This window comes from Lissotriton helveticus, chromosome 10 (genome assembly GCF_964261635.1).
Source record: "Lissotriton helveticus chromosome 10, aLisHel1.1, whole genome shotgun sequence".
Lineage (NCBI taxonomy): Eukaryota > Metazoa > Chordata > Amphibia > Caudata > Salamandridae > Lissotriton > Lissotriton helveticus.
In genome coordinates this window covers 41,053,836-41,074,410 of record NC_136071.1, presented here as the reverse complement: position 1 = coordinate 41,074,410, position 20,575 = coordinate 41,053,836, and the positions used below count along the sequence as shown (strand labels likewise).

The following is a 20,575-nucleotide window of genomic DNA, read 5'->3' as shown; positions in this document are numbered from 1 at the left end:
GCCCCATTTGCTACTTTTCCATGACGTCTTATTGTTTATTATCAACGTCGTGCAGCAGTATTTGTGTTTCCATTATAACTGAATCTTGTCTAATTGCTATGCTGTTCTGGGACAGTAATGTGCAAGTGCCATTAGTTTAGACTTATTAAGGTAATTAGCATTACAATAATCAAACAGCCGGGTAAACAAGCACTGCAACCAGCCAGGTTATGACTTAAAACTCTTGCATCATCTACAGAGAACTGGGCAGGTAGATGTTTAATGCTACCTTCTGAGAGAATCCATTTTTTGTGCCATCTTTATGACAGTCCACTATAAAAATTATTTGCAACGTTTATCTCTTGAGCTTGAAGCGTCCCTGGGCCCTTGATGTCCATCTCGATGGTCAACCTCCGGCTTTAGAACTTGAAGCATCTCTAAAACGTTATCATCTTATTCCGTGCTATCCAGTCCTGGGCATCCTTTTGCCTCTATCTACATCGCCAAGATCTTCTTCTAGTACTGGGATTCTTTTTTATAATTTATCCACAAATACTAATGTCCTTCCCTGCTACTTGATTTATCTTTATGCAGCAAGGTTCCACAAACATGTCTCATCAGTCCAGGATTTATCAACCTTGCTCTGGACCAACGTACCAGATATTGTAGGCAGATGCCTTGCTGGCCTACGGTGGTGAAGCAGCGCAGGAGATCACAATAGAGGAATGGATGCAGGAAGTCTTTGGCACCTCCACTGTTTGTAGTTGAAAGGGATCCAAGATAGGGCAGAGCAGGAGTTATGACAACCCTCCTGTGGGCAGTAGACTAGACAGAGGGTCTGAAGGTAGGAGTCACATTTTATTCATGCACTTAAAGTCAATGCTTTTTGCACTAAGACAAAGAGAACATAACCACAAATATATGCCAATACATGAATTGTGAAAGTGAAGAGAAGGGGTGAAAGAGATTGCTGTATCTTGTGCTGCTTGCCTTCCCTCACACGCTGCGGTCTGCCTAGCTGATGTTCACCCATCCCTTCAAACTGCCCCTTTTTATGTTTATCTTATCTCCCATTCCTTTTGCAATGTACACAATGCAAATACTACTTCTACCGGTAAATGCTGATTACAGGCTCTTCTCCGGCTATCTTCCGCCCTTCCTCTTCCATTCTTGACACGGGAATATTGCAGTATTTGTCATTTCTTTATTGACACTGCTCAACAGACACATCATAAAAAATCTTGTAACTCTCTAGCCAGCGCTCCGCACATTCAACACGTGTTCTGCTTTCTCTCCCAACATCTCAGTTAGTAATAGCATGTCGCTACAGGCCATCACCTATGTCCTTGCAGCTGTATTTCCTTACTTTGCTGGTAGAAATGTCCGCACAGAGAGTATTCAAGGGCTTAAACCCTTAGTAGACACTACTCACTTCGGCCTCTCTTGCACAAGTAGTCCTCAGTCTCCCCTACCGCAGACTCTTGCTATGCCCAGACTGAAAGTACAATCCTTCCAACACTTCCACCCCATACTCTGGTATTTCCACAGGGGCTTCTGTGGAAGGTAACAATGAACTACACTTACAACACACGCTTCTCAAGTCACTCATCTGCATGTGATCATGGTGGAGAAAGACTTTTAGTCTTGTCTGAGGCCTGGTAGAATCCCTTCACCTTACACCTAGTGCAGGACAATCAGCCAGATTCATCAATGTCCCAATTTGCGAGTCCTTAATAGCGATTATTAAGGAATCGCTATTAAAGACTCGCAAAACGGGATTCATGTAGAAATCGCACAATTAAATGCGATTTCTACTGCTTCCTTATTTGCGATTCGCTAATTGCTAATGGCAAATAAGGAATAACTCCCCATTCATTCCTATGGGCCAAAGGCCCATAGGAATGAATGGGGAGTCATTCCTTATTTGCGATTAGCAATTAGAGAATCGCAAATAAGGAAGCGATTTCAAGGGTGCCAGGGTGTCCAACGGACACCCTGTAGCACCCCTGAAATGCAAATGTACACAGGTGTTGCGCACACACATGTCCAAAGGACATGTGTGTGTGTAACATACCACTCAGAAAAATGCACTAAAGTGCATTTTTCTAAGTTTTCGCTATTTACCACGAAGTTACACTTCGCGGTAAATAGCGGCCCCATATTGCGAAGTCGCAATTTTAAAAAGGTTCATGAATAGCCTTTAAGGAATCTCTAATTGAGATTCCTTAAATGCGATTCTTCGCAATTAAGCGATTTCGGTAATTGCGATTTTTGCATTTGGGATGAAGAATCCCAAATGCAAAAATAGCGCTCGCAAAGGGCCGGATTCTCAGAATCTGGCCCTTTGCAAGCCGAATTTACATTGATGAATCTGGCCGAATGGTCCTAAGTGCAGATCTCTAGAAACCTGCAGAAGAATCTACAGCAAAAATGCAAGAGAATCTAGAAAACACTTGTAGGAAATAAAATGGTCAAAATGCAGATGCAGGAGTTCTAGAAAATACAAGGAAGCGGATCTATGAATTATACAGACAAGGATCCAGAAGACAAACAGCGGTGAATGTCAAAAACCACAAGGAACTGGCTCTAGAAAACACAGAGAGCAGGATAAAGAAAAAATCATGAAAAATCCCACAATCTGTATTTAGAAACCCCATGAGGTGGGTAAAGCAAACTCATGTTAGAAATGAAGACACTAGAATAGAAAATAGTGGTAGAATTAGGAAAACACGGAGTAGGCTTTTGAACATACACCAAGGGCAACCCATAACACACGAGGGATTTACAAAGCGCAGGAAGAGAGATCTTGGAAACACTGAAAGGTGAATCTAGTAAGCATGTCAAGCCTGATCCTAAATCTGAACCGAAATAGAAAAGAAATGAGGCAAAGCGCCCAAAAAATATATAAGAGAGTAACAAAGTTGGATCGAGAAATCACAAGTAAGTTGATCTGGAGAACCGATGGAGCGGGACGCACAACACACAACGAGAATGATATGAACTTGAGTGTGGGGATAAATATCCAAGAAAAAGAGGGACATGACAATCTGCCAAAGGATACCCTGGCAGGACCAGCATAATAGCAATTAAGGATCAGGAAAAGAAACAATGAAGGAACATCTGTTTTAAAATAAAAACAGTAGCGGTTATAAAGGACCCTGGGCAACCGAGAAAGAAGGACACGGTAAGATAACTCAGTTAAGAGGTCTAGCAAAGGGGGGCAGTATGGAGTATCCTGTTAGAGAGCGCACAAAAGAAAACCCCAAATCCAGCAGAGACTGAAAGAGACAGCACACATGGCTTGACACAAGGAGAGCGGTGATGTTGTCAGATTCTTGGGTGAATGTCATGCCTGCTTCGGAAGAGAAGGCCAAAATGATATGAGTCTCCAACAGTCAACTCAATAACCTAGAGTCTGGCGGTGAGAGACAGTAAAAATATAAAAAATGGCCCCCACCCATGGGACAAAACTCCCAGGGTATTGTTACTCCAAGCATCCAATGTTCAATTCCATATGTACGCCGATGACACACAACTGTACCTAAAGCTACAATCCCCGGAAGATATCAAACTACTGAATTCCACACTTAGCAACACTCAATCCTGGCTGGCCGTTAATCACCTCAAACTAAATGCGCTGAAAACCGAGTTCCTACTCATCTCACCCCCGGCGAAAACTTCCACCACCCAAACGTGGCTCAATAACCTAACAGCACTCAATGTCCAACCTACTATCGTGGACTCAGCGAAATCCCTAGGCATCACAGTTGACGCCAAGCTCAACATGCAACAGCACATTAGCATAGCCACAAAAGGGGCTAATTTCCATATCAACACACTGAGGAAACTCAAACCCTTCCTCCCTGCCAAAGACTTCCAAACTGCTGTACAAGCTTTAGTCATCCCTCGCATAGACTACGGAATTGTGGCCCTCAGCGGACTCCCGCTATCCACAACAGCACCCCTAAGAGCCTCCCTGAACGCTGCTGCGAGACTCATTACTGGCTCGAGAAAACATTCACATATTTCCCCAGACCTAAAATCTCTAAAATGGCTGCCTTTTCAAGCCAGAATTCAACTAAAAATTGCAATAATGACACACTCGGCGGTGCACCACAAAGCACCCAACTACCTCGCGCAAAAGTTGTCTATATCAGGAGGGTCGAGATCCAATCGTAGTACAAAAAATCTACTTCTGAAACCTAGTAGATTCCGGAAAGAAAAAACATACAAGCGCTCCTTCTCAGGAATGGCACCCAGGATCTGGAATGCGCTCCCTCCGGAAACGAGGCTTATCTCCTCCACGGCACTCTTCAAGAAAGAGGTGAAGAGAATACTTCTGGCCAAGATCTCCTGAACATTACAGAGACTGGAACTGAGTCTCTGCATCGCGCTGTATCTCTGGTCACCCTGCCCTTTGGCACTATCCTACTACCTAGAGGGGCACTACTACGCTACTCTCGTCCTATCGACCAATATATGCTACTCTTTGTTGGATTTATATGACTTGTTTACCTGACTGTATTTTGATAGGTTTTGATATGTTTCTGTACATTATTGTTATCTATGTTACTCTATGTTTATTGACCACTATATTGCTCCCATTATTTTGTTCATTCCTGTTGCCCTTGCCCCTGTCTCTGTGAAGCGCTCTGATATCTGTAAGGATCTTGTTCGCGCTATATAAAACTTTGAATAAATAAATAAATAAATAAATACTACTTTTTTTTTTCTATCAACAAGCTTCCGCTCTGGGAGTTTGTTTTTGGGAAAGGAAAAACTTTTTAAAGTTGCCAATGACCGGCATGCACCAGGGGTCGATCCATCGTGTCTGGGGCTGGTACCGTCCTCCACAAGGGTGGAGGAACCATGCCCCCAATTAGGATGCACCCGCCACAGTGGCGGGTGCACTCCGCATTTTTAACATTGCGGCGGACGGTGCTTAAAGCATCGCACGCCGCAATGCTAAAAAGGCATGCTGTGCGTTTCAAAGCACAACATGACAGGCACCGCGCGGTGCCTGCCATTTCGTACTTGGAAATGCAGGGGGGTATCGCAACGGGCCCCCAAGGCAAAGACCGCATGCCTTTCCGTGGCAGCATTGCCGCCACGGAAAGGCATACCCCACAGCCCATCCTAATATGGCTGGCGGTGTCTGATAGACACCGCCACCATATTACAGCTTTTACGCCACGGTCTCAAGCCGACCGCGGCAGAAAAGCAGCGGACGGTGTTTCTGACCGCCGCGGTCCCCGCCGCCATTGTAATAGGGGGGGGGGGGGTAATTGAGAGCGGACGGATCGCCACCGGGGGTGGCCCCCAAATTTGGTGGACAGAGTAAATGCAGGGTGGCACATGTGAAGTCCTCTGCCACCCCGACTGCCTTTACTCCGCCCGCCAAAGTGTAAATCAGGCCTATATATGCATTTGTATAAAGCCTTCTATAGTTTTCCTTCGCCTCCGCCTTTCAGTTCACTTCATTGACATGCAGCCAATTCTAAATGGATCAGATGTCATAAAAAAAAACCAGATCTCACGGTCCCAGGTCCTATACGGCACAGCTATTCATCAGGTTAAACAGGTTTTATATGTTCAGGCAGCAGCCTTAGATGCATTTACCTTACGCCCCAAACCGCACACTGCAGCAAATGTGAGTGCGGATCATGCAATACCCACAGCACCCATAAATACCATCCAGAGCATCATGTCCTCAAACAAATATGAGTCACCACTTATATGGCAGGGTGAAATATTATGCGACTGTAGTTATTTTATATCAGTGTGTTTTCTAAAAATACACTTTGTCTGGGAAATTTTTCAAAACAAAACAATTAAGTCCCCAAATCCCACTTCATAATGTTCTTTAAACCAACCTTTGCCCTCAAACGCTCGCTTTTCTTTCTGGAAAATATAGTCATTTTTGTTCCTAAGCGTCCACTTGCCATTTAGTTATGATGTCTAAACAGCAAGCTGATACCTAGACACACACAATGTCACTGACATGATCCCGCTTTGGTATCCCATCCTGAGACGTCAAGTCGATGTCCCATTTTCCACATTTTCCGCCCACTGCTTTGAAATTAATGGTTTCTCACTTAGAAGCCAGTCAGTGGTGCATGGCTTTAGCTACTGTTTTTAATGCCCCTTTTCCCTCGCATATGCCAGTGAATGCTACTATGGCACTGGGGAACCCATCCACTACCCATTCCACACACATGGAACTCTCTCAGACTATCCTACCCTCTCTACCCATAAAACAGAAATTCTTGTGTTGCCCAAGCTCCCCTTCCCACCCAGCTGCTCATAAATGGCCTCATCTTAGCATGTCCCTTGCAGGACCACAACTAGGCCTTCAACAGGGCAGGAAAGATTGCAACGATTGACCAATGAAAATGCACAGCACTACATACTCTTCTTGGGTTCTAGAGGGGAGCATCTCTCCACCTCCAAGGCCTAAGGTCCTAGCATCAGTGCCCAGGCCCGAAGGCAGGTGGCAGTGGACAAGAGGGTGGAGAGACTGAATAAAGCTTTGCTGTCCTGCCCATGTTCCCAGCTCCACCCTGAATGGCTAAGGATGCCATGCTGCCTGGGAGGAGACAAGGGCCCAGTAAAGGTGTTTAATGTGCCACAGGAGACAACATTCAGTCCTGTGATACATGGAAAGCAGCTGATTCTGCTTTTACCCAGCACTTGTGAAGGAGGGCTTCAGCTTTGTGCGCCACAATGTGCACACAAAAGTCAGCAGCTGTGACAAAGTTGTTTTTATTTACTAGACCACAGAGAGGTCCTCCGTTTTTGTTTTTTTTGTTTTATATAGCGCGAACTAGACCCGAGACATCGGGTATCACAGCGCTTTAAATGAGCACCAGTTTTGTTACAGATGGACAGATTAATTTTTGTTAGGCACGGGCAGATTAAGTGATTTGCCCAGAATCACAGGATGTTGAGCGTCGTTGCCGAGACTCGAACCCGGTTCCTCAGCTTCCAAGGTCAACGACTCTAGCCGTAAGGCTACATCCTCTACCTCTCCCCTTCTGAAGTTGAGTGTGCCGGGACTTACCACAATGTCCTCATGGGTCAGATGTTACTGCTGCGTAGGCAATAACAAAATCCCTCTGGCAGTTTCTCACTATGCCAGGCAGTGCCAACCACAGCACTGGGGACTCCATCCATGACCCATTCAACACACAAAAAACTCGCCCTCTCTCTCACACAAACACAGCAACCCACCCTTCCCACCCAACAAAATCATTTGTCCTGCTCAGGGGTTGTATGACAGAACCCCAAAGGCATTTACCCTGCCTGCCTGTACCACGTAGTCAGTATCCCCTGCGTGTGACGTTACCACTGGTTACTTTAGCACACAATTCATTACAGCGACTTGTTTTCGAGGGCACTGGACTTTGGAATAGTACAAATTACTATCCCAACTCCAGTCTATGCAACAGTGGGGAAGATATTGGACTTAAAAATCCAACACCAGTCCAACAAAACGCCCCCTACAGCAAGTCGTTGGAACAACTTGCATGCTAAAGTTACGCGTGGTAACTTCGCATGCAGGGTACCAACCTCGTTGTAAAGGCTAGTCGTTGTAAAGATTGCATGGTAAATTATGTTTCCAGTTGTCCAGGACCCCCATCCCACCCATCTGCTCAAAAATGGCCGGATCTTTGACTCCCCAACAAAGTCCCTACCATATTTACAGAAACTCAAACCTATTTCGTACAAACAGGGCTTTGCTGATCAGCGACATATGGGAAAGACGGCAGGCGACTCACGGATGTGTATACAAGGTCATCTTAATGGTGCCATCAGAAAACGACAATATGCGCACAAGTTTCAAGTAAGAGCTAAAATGGATTTAATAGCTGCAACTTTGTACACTGCTATATTGCAGCAGTATCTTTTTAAAGAAATATCTTCTTTATCACACCAAACCCTAATAATTTTAAAGAAATGGCATAAAAAAATATACATAATCATTATCTGGAGGGCTGCAACAGAAAAGTGCCAGACCCTTGATTTGTTCACGCACGTCCCTGTACGCTCTGCCTCGCTCCTTCTAGGAACTAGCTAACTTGGACTCTCACTTGTGAGTTGGTGGTGAATATTTTAGCTTGGTTTCCCACCTGTGAGTTGGTGGTGAATATTTTAGCTTGGTTTCCTACCTGTGATGAATATTTTAGCTTGGTTTCTTACCTGTGAGTTGGTGGTGAATATTTTAGCTTGGTTTCTTACCTGTGAGTTGGTGGTGAATATTTTAGCTTGGTTTCTTACCTGCGAGTTGGTGGTGAATATTTTAGCTTGGTTTCTTACCTGTGAGTTGGTGGTGAATATTTTAGCTTGGTTTCTTACCTGCGAGTTGGTGGTGAATATTTTAGCAGTGCAACTCTCGTCGTCCGTGATGTTGTGACCATTAAAGTGCACCTTGTGAGGCTCACTAGCAAGGGTTCCATTCATAGGACAAGGAATCTGAAACTTTTTATACATCACCTAAAACAAAAAAACAAATAACTATTAAAAACGCAACAAAACATCAGTCCGCTCCAACTCTTCCATTCCCACCCCGAGCTATCCTACTCGCACATGAGAAATTCACAGGACCACGATTCCAGAGATGGCATCACAAATAGATCACAAAGCCAGAAGAGAAACCCCAGAACAATGGAAAGAGATGTGGCACTTTTCATGCCATAGATGCTTCTGGCAGAATCAGTCCTACAAACTGTGGCTTATGTGGAGGCACCATCGTTGAGATCCCTTATTCTATACCTGGCATCTTCTCTTTAAGGACCAATCATACAACCTTATTCTAGCCATGACAGCCATTTCATAAGTCCATCTCTACATCCATGCCTGCTCTCTGGAACTGACCACCTTGCCCCTGCCTAGAAGCAGAAGCTCCTGGTACCTGGGAAGTCTAAACTTCAGGAATAGACAGGTACTGTCTCAGTCTTTCATTGAAGTATCTAAGTGTCCAAACTATGCTGTTTATGTTCCTACAAGTTCTAATTTATAAAGGTATGTGTTTGGCTGCTGTTCTCTGCTAATCTTTTATCTTGTTCCTTCGCTCCCCATATCTTGGCCACCACAGTTATGTATGGGTAATCACTGCCTTGGCAACCTTATGTTACTGTTCTTTTGCAAAAACTGCAATCACTCTGCTCCTCACACCACCACATGCTTGTGGAACAAGGTCTCAAGTAGCTATTGCAAAACAGCTAAACACAAAATGGACATAATGGAACAAAATAGGCAGAAAATGAACATGACTATCTACACCAGCTGGGAATTTTTAGCTTAAAGCTCTCAACAGATGCAGATGAGCAAAGCAGAAGACTGATTATGAAAAATATATCTATGAAGAGGGAAAGAGAATGGAGCCAGATACTCAGAGTTTCTGATCCTTGCCTCACAGAATAGAACATGAACTGACTGTCACTGGAATAATCTAAGATGCAGCAAAGACTTCAGCCTTAAATCGCTGTTTCGAATTCTAGCCTTTTGCTCAACATTTTATACATATTTTCTTTTGGGAACGTGAAAATACAACGCTGTTTCCATCTATTTATCCATCCATTCATTTAATTTTAAAAAAACTTATATTTATTTAGGCAGGCAATGTAAAATAGTTTTATCTTTTTTTTTAGAGAATGTGCAATGGCAAACGTAGCAGACCACAGCTAATACACACACTCACACACGGTGAGCGAGTCTGCCGCACCCGCCATTAAGTAGCGCAGAACATGCATAAAAGACAACCCCAATGTTTACGCACTGAGCCACTTATGATGTCAATGTAATATATTTCATTTCAATTATTGTTTTGGGTATTTTTGTACATGCCAGCAAGTAAGATCCTCAGAGTGCCTTGAGATAAAGTTACAAAGACCAGGGAGAATATTGAAAAATTGTGGCGATAAATGAAACCGGCCTTCCAAAAAACATGGAATCTGCTGGTGAAAACCCCCATGTGTATATGACTAAAAACAGAGACAAAATCATGGAGAAGAAACAACAAATTAAAAGGCGAACAGGGTTGATGAAGGCCTGGTCACTCTCATGGTCAGACTGCAAGTATTCTGAAAAATTCCAATCCCCGTGCAAAAACTTTTGTGTCTTAGGGACTGGTATTCCGAGTGAGCAGATTTAGCGCACCCAGTAATCCCCATGGTGTTCCCCATTTACTTAGACTAGGGGGAATTTATCGCACCCAGAAGTATCAGATTTTATTGGGTGCGACAAATTTAGACCATCCTTGCTAAGCACTCGTAACTAGACGTCTTACCTGAAGATGTCTTGGGATTCATTTTGATCAATATACGCCCTTGTGCTATCAATACGATACTGAGGCACTTGCTATGTCTATTGTACGTTTGAACACACACGACGTAGAAGGATCCGCATTTATGAATTATATTTGAATTCTGCGACCTCACATGGACTTAGTTAGAATAGGGTGCGTTTTTCGAATTAACACCATCAATCTGTAATAGTGTTAGTGCACCCAAAAACAGAGATATTTCCAGAAATGTTGCTTCAAATGAGTATGTTCGCAATTTGAAAGGAACAGGCAGTCTCCACTTGGACAAATGGCCATCACACACCTCAATACGCCAAGGTCGCGTGACCGGCCTTTTTCTTAATGAAACATGTTGTTGGATGTCTCAGTGTCTTTTAGTGTGACTGACGTCCTGGTACTCATACATCATGAAGGGCAGTAGAGGTGCTGCGCGTGCGGGCTGCACTGACTTTCCTCAGTTTTGCCACAATTGTTTGTGTGGCCTTGGTTTAGTTAAAGTGACGATTCTCCTAACCACCAATGAACACAACACGTGGAGTCACTAGGAGACCTCTCTGGTGGATTGGATATCCATGGGCATGTGCAGGCTGGCAGCATTTAGTCATTCTGGCAGGATTTTCCATCCATGGCGTGAGAAAAGGAGCAGTTACTTACCTGTAACACCAGTTGCCCATCAGAGTAACGTGCTTAGATTTATTAATACTTAATAGTTCTGCTCCTGTGTGGGACCCCAAACACCTTTAAAATTGAGGAACACTCTCTTCAACCAAAGCATAAACCAATGCCATTCAAAGACAACATTTGCTTTATATCTTTTATCTCTCAAAAAATAACAATTAGATAATTATCAAGAGACCTGCTCAAAATAAGAAATAGGTTTAAACAAATACAGCAGCTTTGTAGCTCAAATGCCTTTCTTATTTTAAAAGCGTAAAAGGAAATGCTCCCTATAGCTTTTTTGGCCGCTTTGTGTAATTTCCCTCTAGGAACAAACATACAGCCATTGCTGGACTGCGGATCCTGAAAGTTTCAGAGTTTCTGGGCCACCGGGCCAATCAGAAGGACCTGCAGGAAAAGTGAAATGGAGTGTGCAAGCCACCCTCAACACCACTGCTGTTTTGTTTAGGTCCCTCAGAAATGTTCAGACTTTTTTATCGGGTCCCACAACGTCGAAATTGAGTCTAGACATTGAAAGAGATATCTCAGTACACTGCCTTGACCTACAAATAAATCTTCAATACTTGGAAGGCACCAGATTAATTCTCAGCATCGCTGATGCTAATCATAAACTATGCCATGAAGGACACCGTCAAAGTAGAAGGGACAACTGTGAAACTAAGCTACAAAACTCCAAAAAAAAGGATAACTTTTGATAGGAATGACTTGGATTGGACTGACTGTTCATCCACGGGTAACTTATTCACCAAGCACCTTGGTACCAATAAAATTCTGCTTTTGTTGTCCAATGTATGCGGAACTCAGAATGGTAACAATCTAGACTTCTACAAATTTCTAAAACTTAAACGTGTGTGTAAACTACCAATCTTGGAAAAGGATCCCTTCATCATTCATCTCACAAACATCTGAAACAGGAATGGCTTCTTGGTCTCAAAGGCCTACAAACACTTGCAACCCAAATCATTGAAATTGATGCAGAACACAATCACTAAATGGGAAGCTGATATTGTTGGCTCGGACCAACAAGTCGGCTGGTCAATTTTCAGGTCTCCCTTTAAATGTAAAATAATGCCAGTATTAGCCCAAATTAAATTTATGTTCCTACTTAGAGTATTTTGGACTCTGCGATGGTAAACAAACTAAAACTAAGAGATTACTGGAGTATTTTGGAACTGTGACAAGCTGAAGTAGACCTTCCACATATGGTATTCTAAGGTCTACCATTAAAACCGCTTTGGTCCACAATGTTGAAGCTCAGCATAAAATTATTTAAAATTCTCTCTAATGAAAAAAGGTTGTATCTTATACCAGACAGATTAGATCCTTACGTCCGTAAATGCACCACTTAGGTACCTTTTAGGCCTACTACTTATTCTAGGATGTAAAATACCCCTTAGGACTGGAAAAACACACAAAAAAAGTCTCATTCCGTGCTTGGAAGATCCGGCTCTCGTACATCACAGGAGTGGATAACATCTTCTTGCAACAGTTCCCTTGGAGGCTTCCAAAATATCAATATACAAACCATTAGATACGGACTTTACTACTTTCAAACCACCGTAAATCTTTACCACGGAAACCACTCTCTGTGCAATCCTGTAACACCCAACACTTAGCCCTTATGAAATATAGCACCTCGTTATCCTGTCCCTGCATATTTGTACTCATTGTACCAAGAATAAGTTATTCGAACACTACGGGGGCAAGCATACTTATCTTCCAGACTACGGACAATATTCTATATCACCTCTTATTATACGCTCATACAACAGTCTTGTTAATAATGTATGATAGGGTACTCTCTTTACCCTACTATGTTAATATCCAATTGTTGTTTGATGTTTGATTTTGTGAAAATCCCAATAAAAGCTTTAGAACAAAAAAGATGGCAGAATCCACCTTGTTGAATAATGCTGTGGCTGACTTCGTTTAAGGACCTTTAAGGACCTGAACTGTAACAGGACATCCTGAAATTGGACTTAAGCAGATATGTTTATTTACTTATGTACAGCAAATACGGTTTGCAATTTCCATACAGGTGTCTCCTCATTCCTTCTGGTGGTTAACTATCTGCTTCGCCTCCAAGAGCAAAGAAACACATATCTAGGGCACAAGTCATGGGTACACGGCGTCCGCCCACTATTTTCACAGGGTGGACGCTGACCACCAAGCCAATCAGGTGAGCCCCACAGAAATATGCTGAAACTCTACTGGTGTAATTTTCAGACACCGGGGCACGTTCAGCAGCGCCTGCACGTTGTCTGCTTTCCATTCCCAGCAACAACCTGCAGGCAGCGTGGAGGGACATTTTTCTTTTCACCTCCAACTGGGCCAAAGATAAATGCCGAAGTTAAGGGCCATCAGGCCTCCTTGTGAGCAGTATCCTGACTGGACGCGGCCTGAAACCTCACTCTTACAAGCACATGCAAGGAAGGAGAAACAAAAGCACCCAGCGTGTTATCACTTCTAAGAGAGGTATGATTTTGACTTAGTTCAGTCCCTGGATTGCATACCTTGAAAGAATGTCAAATGTGTTGGTCTGTTCCAGAATTTACACATGGAACAATTGAAATAGCACTATTTTATTTCTTTTATAACACAACTCACCCCAATGCAGGGTGCCAGAGCGCTTTGCATAACATACACATTGTACAATGACTATAAAACATACAAGTATGTAAATCAACATACAGGGTTAGAAGGTGTAGAAGTTGCATGTCCTTCATAGCTCACTGTGTTATTTTTGAAGGATTACATTTTTTGAACTGTATGTAACAAAATGACCTTTGTGTTGAAAGCAGTAACCAACTTACCCATATACATAAAATAAAAATCTGTCATCTGGATGTTACATGATGTGCTTTGCAGGAGACACGTTGACCTTCTATACTACTTTGATTCATTTCTAGGACAACTAAATACACAAATCTCTCCAGTAAGAGCATTACCGTCCAAAGTTATCTTGTCATTATAGTATTCAATCTTTGTGGCAGGGTTTTTAAAAAATAAAAGTACTAGTTGAGGCCCAGATTTTGGGTCAGGGTTGCAACACTTTTTTGGCACAACTCCGACGCAAAATCTAATTTGTTAAATCTCATAATGCACTTAAATGTACTCATGATACACCTGATAAACATATGAGTGAGGTCTTAATACCTGATGTTGCTCATGTGATGTCACTTCCAGCGAGGTAACTTCCTGTGATGCCACATGCGATCTCAAGCGCCACAACGTCATGCGCTGTGATGGCACGCGCCATGATATCACTTGCATACTGACTAACTTGGTTAGTCCCCCCACTTCCTTTTACAGGCCTTGTGCCCTGCACATATCCATTATGTATATGGATATATATACATATACATATATATATATATATATATATATATATATACATATATATACACATACAAATATATATGTATGTGTATATATGTATTGATACATATATGAATATATACACACATGCATATATAGATTACCTACTGGCGATAGCCAGTAGGTATATATAGTTAGGATTGTTTTCCATAGGGAAATCGCAACATTCTATTGGGAATAACTTTGGCGCCGGTTGAGGAATCTTCCTGAAATTTTCCTTAACTTTGCCTCGCGGCGCTCCGGTCCTTCCCTGAAAGTTTGGGGGGGATTCGTCAAGCGGGGGCGAGATAAAAGGCGGGTCCCAAAACGTGTTTTCCCCATGTTAATTTCCATAGGGCGGTTGGACTCACTTTTAGCCCGAACGGCTGAATGGTTTTCCACCAAACTTGGCAAAATTGTAGGGACTGGTAGCCCGATGTGCCTTTGCTATGTCTCAAGATATGTGCTCCAGTGGTTTTTACGAAAATTAACTTTGAAAAAATATATATTGGGCTACATTGGGCTATATATATGTTAGAGCCCAAATGTAGCCCAATGTAGCCCAAAGATGGCCACCAGAGACAAAAAAAAACAAATGTAGCCCAAATATCAGCCAGATGTAGCCCAACTATAGCCCAATGGCAGAATGTCCCAGAATGTTCTAAAGAACAACTAGAGCGCTAACAGTCTTACTTATGACAAAAGTATGGCACACCTGAAGTCATCTTGATTGGAATAAAGTGTTAACACTTAAAACATTTAATTTGCAAAGGAACAAAATGAGAGGGTCCATTTTGCCATAGAAATTATGATTAGTGCTGAAGAAAGAAAAATTAGGGCACATTTTGAGTGACTTCTCAAATCCTCTTATATTTCATTAAAAAAATTCTGATATGCAGTCTCCCAAGATGGCCACCAGAGACAAAAGAGCCTGTGCTTAAAAACTCTGTTAGCAAAGCAGGCATTTGAGATTTAAAAAACGTTTTAATATATAAAAACGTTATCCGCTAATAGAATTAGCATTTAAAAAACCTTGCGAATTCAATGAAAAAACCATAGGTTTCAGGCCTTATATAGTTAGGAATTAGCATTTAAAAAACCTTGCGAATTCACTGAAAAAACCATAGGTTTCAGGCCTTATGTAGTTAGGAATTAGCATTTAAAAAACCTTTGAAATTCACTGAAAAAACCATAGGTTTCAGGCCTTATATAGTTAGGAATTAGCATTTAAAAAAACCTTGCAAATTCACTGAAAAAACCATAGGTTTCAGGTCTTATATAGTTAGGAATTAGCATTTAAAAAACCTTTGAAATTCACTGAAAAAAACATAGGTTTCAGGCCTTATATAGTTAGGAATTAGCATTTAAAAAACCTTGCAAATTCACTGAAAAAACCATAGGTTTCAGGCCTTATATAGTTAGGAATTAGCATTTAAAAAACCTTTGAAATTCACTGAATAAACCATAGGTTTCAGGAGTTATATAGTTAGGAATTAGCTTTTAAAATCGGCTGTAGGTTTCTTTAGAAGAGGTCACACCTCTTCTAAAGAAACCTACAGCCGAACCCTCTGATCTCAACAATTACCGTCCCATTACCAATATTCCCACTCTCGCCAAACTGCTGGAAAAATGTGCGCAACTACAATTGACTAAACACATTAAACAATTTGATCTCCTTAACCCTCACCAGTCAGGCTTCCGAGCAGGACACAGTACAGAAACTGCTATGAACCACATAATTGACGACGCACTTCAAATGCTAGACCAAAACGAGACCTGCCTCCTCATCCTCCTTGATCTCTCTTCAGCATTCGACACCGTTAAACATGAGAACTTACTAGAACTACTAAACGCTAGAATGGGTCTATCTGGAACTGTTCTAAAGTGGTTCACTTCCTTTCTTCACAACAGGTCGCAGAAATTCAAGAGCAACAACCTGATGTCCTCGCCAATACCCGTAACGCTAGGCGTCCCCCAAGGATCCTCTCTATCCCCAACTCTGTTCAACCTAGTCATGGAACCGCTCACCGCCTTGCTACAAGCATCCAATGTACACTTTCACATCTAACCCGATGACACCCAACTTTATCTCAAATTACAGTCCCCCAACGACATCTTGCTCCTGAACTCAACGATCAGATGCACCCAATCCTGGCTTGCCGATAATCATCTCAAACTCAATGCCCTGAAAACAGAGTTCCTTCTGATTTCACCTCCAGCGAAGATCTCCACCACTCAAACCTGGCTTAAACACCTAACCGCACTCAATGTCCAACCGACCATCGTGGACTCAGCAAAATCTTTAGGCATAACACTTGACACCAATTTCAACATGCAGCAACATATCAGCAAGGCAACAGAGGGAGCGAACTTCCAGATCAATACTCTGAGGAAACTCAAACCCTTCCTCCCAGCCAAGGACTTCCAAACCGCAGTACAAGCACTAGTCATCCCTCGAATTGAATACGGCAGCATCGTCCTCTGCGGACTCCCACTAACTACAACCGCACCCCTGAGAGCTTCTCTAAACGCTGCAGCGAGACTCATCACTGGGTCAAAAAAGCACTCCCATATTACCCCTGACTTGAAATCCCTGAACTGGCTGCCTTTTGAAGCCAGAATACACCTGAAAATCGCCTGCATGACACACAAGGCGGTACACCTAAACTCACCCGGATACCTCGCTCAGAAACTGACAATCTCTGGCGGAGTTAGAAACACTAGAGGAACAAACAATCTTCTGCTGAAACCTCGAAGATTCCGGAAGGAAAAAACATATAAGCGCTCCTTCTCAGGAATGGCGCCTAGGATCTGGAACTCACTCCCGCCCGAAATCAGGCTTATCTCTTCCAATACACTCTTTAAAAATGAAGTAAAAGCTATCCTCATGGCAAAATACACTTGAGCTTTTATCTCAGACACTGTTAATACTCTGCATCGATTTGTACTACATGTTTGACCCCTTTGATTATTTGTATTAGCTGTTTTATTACTCACATGATTGGCTTTGTAGCCACCCAGTTGTACTGTTTTGACCTATTGATTTATCTGTCTGACTATACTCCCTCATGTATTACTCTTTGTAAAGCGCTCTGATATCTGCGAAGATCTTATCCGCGCTATATAAAACTTTCAAATAAATAAATAAATAATAAAAAACCTTTGCAATTCACTCAAAAAACTATAAGTTTTAGTGGTGTTATAGTTAGCTGGACATTTTACTCATACAAAACCATTGGAATTGCTCCTATATAGTTAGTTGTACTAACTATATTTCGCGCACCCGCAATCCACTGCTGATGATGTCACATATTAGATCATTCATGACATGGTCAGTGACATCACTGATGACATCTCAAATGACATCACTGATGACATCACTGATGACATCATCCACGTGACAATCACATACACCGTTTCATACACTATTACAATTTTTCATCACTGTTTGTAAAATACAGAGTATCATATTTAAATCCATTGTCACAGCAATACAAGTATCTAAAAATCCACTCAGTTATTCATAGATGTTTACACACATCTAATCACTTACCTATGGATTCACTCATACATGCTGTCAATGAACAATAGAACACTATCAAAAATACTTATACATCTATATCGATATTAAACAACAGCACGCATCCTATTCACATATGAAGTCATCCTACTCACTTATGCAAACAATGGATCATACTTACATATTTACTTAGCAAAACACTTATACAAACACCACTTCTTCTATTCATTTAGATAGTAAGTCATACTTAGTGAATTATAAAATCATTATTACAAGTATACAGTGATCCATACAGTCACTCACACAATCATTGTGTCTTATGTATACTTATTTATATACAACAACTGACACATACACTGCCTTTTATTTTTCTAGTTTGTTGGACCTGTACCATTGAGAAATATATTTGCTCATCACCACACCCATAAAGATATTCACTCACTCAAACAACTGTTAGAACATGTAGTTTTAACTTCATATATCTACTGAATCAACTATTCACACATCTTTGGACAGTCACACACCCCCCACTGAACCACACACACTTTCACACTCCCATACAAATACCCAGTTAACTAATCAATAACTAATATAGACTTTCACATAGCTAGTAACCAACTGTAGAATCAGTTTACACAACAACTGACAAAGTGATACAGATATTCACACAGTTTAGTCACTATCCACTATATTTAGTGAGACATTATAAATTGGTCAAGTAAACAGTCAATTACACTGCTACTAAATCCTCCATCCAAATATTTATTTATATATATCCACTTATTCTTCAATGCAAATTGCTATATATATAATGCATATTTAAATAACGAAGCAAACCACATTCACTGGATGATGTCATCAGTGATGTCATTTGAGATGTCATCGGTGATGTCACTGACCATGTCATGAATGATCTAATATGTGACATCATCAGCAGTGGATTGCGGGTGCGCGAAATATAGTTAGTACAACTAACTATATAGGAGCAATTTCAATGGTTTTGTATGAGTAAAATGTCCAGCTAACTATAACACCACTAAAACTTATAGTTTTTGAGTGAATTTCAAAGGTTTTTTAAAAGCTAATTCCTAACTATATAACTCCTGAAACCTATGTTTTTTCAGTGAATATATATATATATATATACACACACAAAACCAAATGCTGACCTCGTTAGAAATCAGCGAGACACTCGCTCCGGGCTCAGATGAAGGATTTATTTTGGCAATTATGCAGTCGCTTCCTGAAATTTGTGAAACACCATGGCAGACGCGTTTCTGGCCACATTGGCCGTCATCAGTGCCAGTCCCACACGAAGATAACATTTCCAGGGTTCCAAAGACCACTCCCTTATCAGCAGTCCCTTGGCTCCTCCTCCTCCAGGTGAGTGAAATAACAGCGTTGCACCTCTCAGGAGCACTGCCTGATGGAACCTGCAGTCCACAAGGTCCCGTATACCAATGTATGGGACAACAGACTCACATTCGTGCCCCCAATTGCTTGGCGCTTCCTGCACTTCACCACAGGTCCTGGGTATATTATTTCGGCCATTACCTTCACATGAGCCCTTATCAGGCAGCGCAATGCCGCCTCCTCTCTCCCCTTCGCGCCAATACACACCAGTTGGTTAGTATCTCTGCTAGGGGGGGCGCCGAGGTGTGCTCCTCCACTTGCTGATCACACGGAGCTCCAGAACGAGAGGGCGTGCCTCTTGCCGGTATCAGCAGAAACCCACCTAAACATACAAAACCAAATGCTGACCTCGTTAGAAATATAGGGAGACATTGTTTACATCGAATGCGCTACAACGCATTCCATGACAACGCGGTCGTTACAACGACCGCGTTGTTACAAAGCCAACCGTTACATCGCAAGTCTTTTCAACGACTTGCTGTGGAGGGGGGTGGGGTGGGGGTGGGGGGGTGGTGGCGCTGGTGTTGGATTTACAATCCAACACCATCCCGGCTGTTGCACAAACTGGAGTAGGAATAGTATTCCTAAATCCAGCGCCCCCTACAGGAAGTCAATGTAACGACTTGCAATGTAATAGTTCGCTTTGTAACAACGTGGTCGTTGTAACGACCGCGTTCCAATGGAATGCGTTGTAGCTCATTTGTTGGAGATATATTCATATATATATATATATATATATATATATATATATATATATATATATATATATATATATATATATATATATATATATATATATATATATATATATATATATATATATATATATATATATATATATATTTTCCACAGCAGCTGCAAGCTGAACTATCTTTTGCAAACACGTATTGGGTCTTACTAACTGAGACGTATCAAAAATTGATACTTCGGTCACTAATGAACAAGTTACTTACCTTCGGTAACGATATATCTGTAAGAAACAGTAGTTAGTATTAGATTCCTTACCATAGAATATCCCCAGGCGTCAGTCTGGATCCGGAAACTTTTGCGTAGCAGTACCCCTGCGCGTCGGTAGGCGTCGTCTGCAGGCGTCCCCTGCGGCTCCGCGTCCGTCGTCGGCGTCGTGCGCCGTGATGACGTCGCTGGAGTATATAGACGCCGCCTCCGCGCGCTGACGTCAGTTCTTTGCACACAGCTTTTCCGCGCCAGAACACGCAGAGCCATGTGAGAACCAACACTGGTGCCATTTGAAACTAGGGCCCTGAAAGCGAAGTCCTTAACCCTAGGTATCAGTTCGCAGAACGGGGAGGATGGGTGGGGCGGTA

The 20,575-nt window shown here is 42.2% G+C and overlaps 1 protein-coding gene across 3 annotated transcripts in view; it reads right to left on the bottom strand.

Moving 5' to 3' along the window:
* Nucleotides 1–20,575, bottom strand: part of SLC38A5 (solute carrier family 38 member 5) — a 414,747-nt gene that overhangs the window by 26,580 nt on the left and 367,592 nt on the right. For all 3 annotated transcript variants that reach the window (XM_078664699.1, XM_078664701.1, XM_078664700.1), the window contains one exon: nt 8,335–8,472. In XM_078664699.1, the coding sequence (XP_078520825.1) occupies nt 8,335–8,472 (138 nt within the window). The remainder of the gene's footprint in view (nt 1–8,334; nt 8,473–20,575) is intronic.